Source organism: Apaloderma vittatum, unplaced genomic scaffold (genome assembly GCF_000703405.1).
Source record: "Apaloderma vittatum isolate BGI_N311 unplaced genomic scaffold, ASM70340v1 scaffold10073, whole genome shotgun sequence".
NCBI lineage: Eukaryota > Metazoa > Chordata > Aves > Trogoniformes > Trogonidae > Apaloderma > Apaloderma vittatum.
Genome location: NW_009707486.1, coordinates 3,448 through 10,877, shown reverse-complemented (window position 1 = coordinate 10,877; position 7,430 = coordinate 3,448). Strand labels below are relative to the sequence as shown.

Here is a 7,430-nt window from a genome sequence, read left to right as displayed (position 1 = left end):
TACAGTATTTTTTATGTGGCTCTCTATAAAACCACTATGATAAAATAATACATAATTTAAAAAAAAATAATTAGGAAATCTAAAAAGTGTGACCTATCAATTTTTCCTAATTAACTACTCTTTCTGGAAGACAAACAGTACCCATATTAATAATGCAAAAAGCAGATGCTGTGTGAATACTTGAGGGGATTATGTGGTAGTAAAGGAATCACTGCTGAATATACATCAGCAAAGGAAGAAAATCTGATCTGTAAATTTATGAGCTGTAAATTTGAGCTAATCATTCAATATAATTGAAATGAAAGTGTTTTTAAAGCCAAACATTCAAGCAATTAAGTACCTAAATCATGACTGAATTTTATAATAACAAGGATCGAATATAGCATACAGAAGTTTAAAAGGAAAGGAAGCACAATTAACATACGCAGTGTATCCTGAAAGAAAAATGCAAATGGAACAATGCCTGAAATCCTATATATAGTTGATATCAAACAAAAAAACCCCATAAATAATAAAGAGTTCACATACTTAATGAAACTACATCTTGGACATAGTAGTATCCCCATATCAAGAAGCACACTAGCCTTCTGCCAGTATCCCCTGGCAATATAAAATGTCTTTAGTATGTACATCATATAAATCCCTTATATTAATAATGGAAAATTCCAGTCAAATGTGACTGCAACAAAGATAGAATAGGCAAAAGTATAGATAAACCACCGTGCTTTAGTATTTTCAAATAACAATATTCATTGTCACTGCCGCCAGTTGTAGAAGCAATTTTGTAGAGACAAGTAGTCTCTGCCTAGCCCAGGTATATGGTGTTCAAATGTCCTGGTTTGGTTGAGAAAGTCCTTGAAAAAGAGTCTCACCAACCATCATGACAAAAATCTCTTGTATATTATTTGGCATTTTCTATGAACAAAGAATTTCTCCTATGTGCCCTCATTCAAACTGAAATACGGGAAATTAATGTATTCCAAATAGTGTAGCACTGAGTACTCAGTGGGGAGGTTACATGATGCACCCTTTGCAACTGCATCAGGCCACGTAGCCCAGTTCAGGAGAGCATGTTCCCCTTGTGTCTCCAGAAAGCTCTCTGTCCTTCTAACAAAAAAAAAGATGGTGACTCTACCCTAGGGACACTATTTCTGGCAATCCTTCCTGACCTGTCCAAGTAGGTTACAGAAGAAACCTGTTCCGATGTCTGAGCTCGCTCGCTGGCTTGCTCCATCCATCCATCCATCCATCCATCCATCCATCCATCCATCCATCCATCCAACCACCCTAGAAATGCAGAAAAGAACAGAAGGACTGACTTGGATGATGTGGTTTTTGTTTTTTTTTTCTAACAGGCTGCCTTGCCTCACAATTGAAGCAGAAAAGCCTACAGTCCTTCAGGGCACAGGGTTCTGAAAAAATGTTTCTATAACTAATAACAGTATTACTTGTAAATATTTATTATTTACAATAACCATTAGCAGAACCTTTTAGTATTATGCCCCTGAAAGTGCTAAAGCAGCAATATTCTTGCAATTCTGTTTGGAAAGAAAAGCTTTTGTCCCTACAGAAATTACAATTACTGGGATGCACATCTTGCCAGGGGTAAATAACCCTTCAGATTCCACTAGCATTTTGCAGTTAAGTAACTGTTTTTGCATCCTTCCCAGTCTAACCACATTTAGCTGAACACATTTGGTCCCACCACTGCTGGTCAGTTCACACCATTCTCTTGGCACATACCAGCTGGCCATCAAACAAAAGTCATCATATATATTGCAACTGTCTTCTCCTCAATATTTTTCATACTTTCTGCAAAATTATAGCCAGCTTTGGATTAATTAGCACAGCTGGGAAGAATTAGTCCTTCTTTAGGATAATATTTTAGTTGAAATGTGTGTGAAACAGAAGTCTCTGTAAAAGTATGAGACTTGCAATCAGTTCTGGGAGAACAGAGGCAAGTCACTTGATCCTTTGGTCTGAGACTCTCAAATGCATTTGGCAGTACCAGCACGGTAAGGCTGAACCCCAAGAGTAGCCTCTATCCCGTGAAAACTTCAACCCCAATTTGGCTTCAGCTCCTGCACCTGCTACCTTTTTTAGGTAAGTGATTTATGAAGGAATCCTTAGAAGATGGATAGGAAGTAGCATAAGCTTGTCAGGAGTGAAAGGCTGAGTAAAGAGATAGGCTGAAGCTTAGGTAATGAGTGTGGAGTGGATGGCCAGAGTGAGGGTGGCATTCTAATCACAGGATCTTCAGCTTTGGAGGCATGGCACTGTTTAGCCAGGAGCTTCACCATTTGATCTCATTAAAAGGTGATGTGCAGAAGTTTATTCTTGCATGAGGCTAGGTGGTAGCTGTTTTGATGTTTTGGGGATATCACTGATTCCTGAATTGTGAGCTTATGTGCTTATAGTACCAGAGAGGTCTTCCCTGATGCAGGTCTACACACACTGCATTACCACTGTTTTCTAAACTGCTTTGAAATTCTTGATTGAAAGTATAGAATGAATCACATACTCACGTAGGTTGGAAGTGACAGCTGTAGGGCACCTAGTCTGACATACTGATTGCTCAACGCCCAGCTCAGCCATGTTATGAATATCTCCAAGGACAGATATTTCATAAGCTTTCTGTATACCTGTACCATTTTTTGTCTATCTTCATAATAAAATATCTTTTTCATTATAACTAATCAGATTTTCTTGGTTTGGTTTTTCCAACTTGTATTCATTGCCTCTTGTCCTATCATTGTATATTTTCAAGAAAAGTTTGGCTGTACCTTCCCTATAGCCTTCTATCAGAAAGTTGAAGACAGCTATAAGATCTCCTCTTAGCCTTCTCCTCTTAAGGCTGAAGAAGAGTTACTCTTAGCCCTCCCTAATATACCGTGATGTCCAGGCCCTTGACCTTGGTGGAGCACTGCTAGACTCATACCAGCATGTCCTCACCTGTAACGGAGAACCCAGAACTGGACACGGCACCTCAGATGCGGCCTCACAAGTGCCAAACAGAGGGAAAGAACCACTTCTCTTCTTCTGAGAAGTTCCTTCCTAAGCCATCATCCCATGTTTCATAAGGCACCCCTAAGCCCATCGCATGTTTCACAAGGCAAATTTTTTTTCCCTTTGCTTTTGTTTTTGTTTCAAAATTATGAAGGTCGCTTCATAATGTTCCTGTAAGCCCATTTCCACAGCCTGGCCAGGTCCCTCTTAATAGCATCACTGCCCTTTAGTGTGTGGGTCACTCTCCCCACATTGGTATTGTCAGCGAACTTGAAATATGCTGTAAGCACTCACAGCTAGTACTTGTGGGAAAGGAGGAGGTTGGTGAACAAAGACCTAAATAATCACATTTTTTCTTGGCTTTCTTACAGTAGCAATACTATAGGCATTTTTCCAGAAGACTTTAAAATGATCTTTCCTTTAAAAAAAATTATACTTGTGTGTCTTTTCAAATTAAATAACAACAATCTGAATACTAACTTAAACTTAATTTGTGTTAATTTTTATCATCACGAAATATGGTGCATAATTTTAATTACTGTGGGTCAGCATCTATTATTTTTCTATACTTTGGAAAAGAGAAAGTATAATGAATAATCTATTAGCAGGGTGTATTTTTCATATTACATGGTTTTGTCACTACCTTGAAGAATGTTTGACTGAGCCAGATGTACTAAAAAACCAATTAAAATGTATTTGAAAATTTTAAAGAATACAACAAGAGATTGCATAACGTATCAGATAATAGGAAGGAACTGGAAGAAAACACCTGAAAGCAGACTGAAGAAACCTATGTCGCTCTTCCTGATAAATGACTTAAGTCAGAAATTAAGCAAGGCTCCTCCTCAAATACCATCAAATGCTTTAAATTTGAGAGTTTTCATTCAGATAAACTCTCACATTTTTAAAAAAGGGATTAAAAAAACCCCTCTGTGCATCACCTTGTTACTTTTCTGTTGGGAATGACACGAACAACAGTGGTGCCTATTGCATGGTCTATATTGTTTGAAATACAAGGACACTGAAGTCTATGTTTTTCCTCTGAACCGTGCACACTGCTTAGGATAATGAGTATGCTATCACGAATCACAGATAATTATTGCCTTATTCATAATGAAGCAACACATTGTCTTGTTTTGCTGGGACTTTTTTGAAGAAAATGGGGAGAAGCTATGCGCCATGTCTAAGGTGCTGTGAAAGCACAGCCTGCACTTGTCAGGATGGTGCACCCCTTCTCTGCTCACACCAACTGCAGATAGCTTCCCCTAAAAGGGAGATCTGGCACCTTCAGTCTCACCTGGAGGTATGTCAGGTTGCTTTTAATTTTCTGTGGATAAATTCTGATAAAATGGCTGTAACGTTTCATGATGATTTTGTTAGTGTTCGCACATATCTCTAAACCAAAACTGGATGTTTTAAAAAAACAAAGAAACTTACAAAAGACATCTCCTCTAAGGCTTTGCTCATGGTCAATTTGATTCTCAAAATTTTCCTTCTCCTCTTCGTCTGACTCTTCTGCCTCCTCTTCTGCAGTAGCTTCAGTTTCTTTCTCTTCTTCACTGTAGCTCCTACCAAGATCAATACCACCTTCATAGTCCAATAACTGCAAGTGGGTCTTAGAAGATGGTGTCACAGCTGCTTCTGGGATTGAATTCTTGACTATATCATGCTTTTTCACACTGTTTTTATGAGCAAGAAGTTTCTTAATTGTGTCCTTAGCTGATCCAGGGATTCTTGCAATTTCTCTCACTGACTTTTCAGGGACAACTAGAACAAAGAAAAAAATACTACATAATCCTCTAAGGAATCACTTAGCAATGACAACATTTATAAATGACACTATGGTGTCCTTTACAGTGTGCAGAGACCCATACAGACAAATTCTCGTATTTGAGACATTATGTTGGCCAGTTGTTCTGAACATTCTTTATACACAGAAAAATTATCAGTTTGCATGAAATAAGATTTTAGCTACACGTTATAAAAAACTTGATTACTACTCTTGCTCTAGGATAGTAAAACACAGGAGCCAGCCACTTAAGATTATTTAAACCACATCACTAGAAGCTTAAAAAATGGTTAGGCTACCATCTGTCATTAATATGCTAGATACGATCTGACTCAGAGCAAAAGAACAGACTAACTGATTTTTTTTATTCCCTTCCAGATGTACTCATCTGTCATCTGACAAAGACTGACAGCTCTTTGTGCTGATGGCCAAATTGTAGCTGAGGGTTAAAGTCAGGACTACTTCAGATCAGTTTATTCAAGGTATGTGTACAGTACAAAGTTCAAAGGAGAAATTACGGCAATGGTGCAGGTGTTGCTTTTTATCAGCAACATCAGCTGCTGCTCAGCAATGGTCGAGGAACATGACTGTGCCAAAAACTACATCTGGAAGGGTCTGCATGAAAAATGCTCAAGTTTTAGAGCAGACATAAATCTGAGGAGTTCTAGTTGATGAGGTGATCCCATCACCCTGTAAGAATTCCACTAGAGCTGACCAAATCCCTACCTGTCATAGTACTGGAGTTCCTGAGGAAGACAGTGTCCTTGGTATTTAAAGTCCATGGCAATGCGCTTTGAGGCATGAGACAACAAGGCTTTTGAATCACCTCAGGGTTTTATGACTGCTATGACACGGCCAGTCAGTATGCAATTACATACTCAGCCCTCTGGTGCTGGCCTCAGCCTGAATCTCTGTGAGTGAAGAGGAAGGACTGGATATCACAAACATATCATAAGCTACTAACAGCTTTCTGAAGTTTGAGTCCTTTATGTGAAGTACCTAGGAAATAATGAGAGCAGAGCAGTTGCAGTGTGCTGTACAAAAGCTCTTTCATAGAGGGAGACTGTTTCCACCAATGAGTCAGAAAAGCCTGATATACTGTTTCCCATCTTTGATTCTTTATCAGTATTGATGCTGCAGTACCTACAGTTGTTTTGGATTGCAGATGGCAGGGGAAGACAGCTTGTGCTGTCTGGTGATTGCATTATCAGGGCAAGAATATGTTCCTGATTTGATCCTCACTTTGTAATAACAACAACTTTAGAGTAGTATTTGAGGACAGATGCACTGGACTTTTAACCTTGAGTAGTACATTTTTCTGTGTGTTTCTTTTCATAGAAACATAGCAGAAGGAAAAAAAAACGCTTAATAAAATAGAATCAGTCAGTAAGAAAAGGAGAAAGTTCCCTGAATATATATTCTCTCTTGGAAAATACAATCCTACTATCATGAATTTGTCACTTTCATTTATGGCAAATGCAACTACATGCTACTTAGTATCTCCAGGAACAGAATCAGACTCTCTTGGTGTGCTCACTGGGGCATTCAGGTTTTTTGAGGCTGGAGTTGGAGGTATAAAGGAAACAGGTGCCAATAAAAGAATAAAACAAAATTAAGGATTTTGGTTTTCTTTTCCTTTGGATAAAACTTGTAGCCTTGCTTGTCAGATACTTGCAAGTAAACTCTTTACTAACACTCCACTAAGGGAGCCTTCTCTCTAGAGGATGATGTCATGAAGGATGTAAGGTTCTTTGGGCCTAAACTCAGAATGCAGCAATAAAAATTAACAGGAAAGCTTCATTCCAAACTAATTTCCTCTTGACAATCAGTAACAAAAAACTTCATGCTCTTAATAAATAGACTATGGAAATATTCAGGCCAGGACTGACTGCTCAGCAAACCTGAACATCTGCTTTTAGTTTCTGCTTTGAAGTCTTCTTCATGAAATGAAAAATCCCTACAGCTCAACATAGTAACCTCTGTGGTGTCAGAAAACCAATCTCCTTCTATGTGCAAAACTAAGAAGTGCAGAAATCAACTGACAGCATTGACAAAAATAGGGTGATTAAATTGTTTAAATCTGCAAGCTCATGGGAACAAAAAGTGATCACACCAAGCATATTCAAGGATATATCACTAGCATTCCTCTAATCTGCATTCAGTGTTAAAGTAGCTGGAGGTGTGGATTTAAGGCTTTTTATGTCTGCCCATAAACTGCAGGAGAAATAATCCAGTGTAAGGAGAGACTGCCTTAAACTCAGTCAGTTCTGTTGAACCCACTTCCCGTGGACTTGTCTGAATGAACAGTTCACCTTCTCTGACAATTTGGGATGCTACAGCTGAGGCAGTGATTCTTCATGACCCTTTGCCCTAAGACATGTATATAAATCCACAAGTGTTGCTCACAAACATTTATGCATTTATCCATCCATGTGACTGCACAGAGAATTTTGGAAAGTGAGAAGAAACGTAGTGCATTTATTCTCAGCTCTTCTTTATGTACCTAGTAAGAGAATATCTCAGCTTTGAGATGTAGTTTATTTCTTTGAGTTAGAAAGAATTAAAGCAAGAGGTGGAAAAAGGCAAATGGTGGCTGAGGGCTAAAAGTATATCTTTTCTGTCATCAGTTACTGTA

General features: G+C 38.5%; 1 protein-coding gene across 1 annotated transcript in view; it reads right to left on the bottom strand.

Moving 5' to 3' along the window:
* LOC104271525 (epidermal growth factor-like protein 6) overlaps window positions 1-4,773 on the bottom strand; it is a gene marked incomplete at its 5' end in the record, with an annotated part of 15,894 nt that extends 11,121 nt beyond the window's left edge. The window contains one exon of the mRNA XM_009866214.1: window positions 4,444-4,773. Within this exon, the coding sequence (XP_009864516.1) occupies window positions 4,444-4,773 (330 nt within the window). The remainder of the gene's footprint in view (window positions 1-4,443) is intronic.
* Window positions 4,774-7,430: the final 2,657 nt, after the last annotated feature.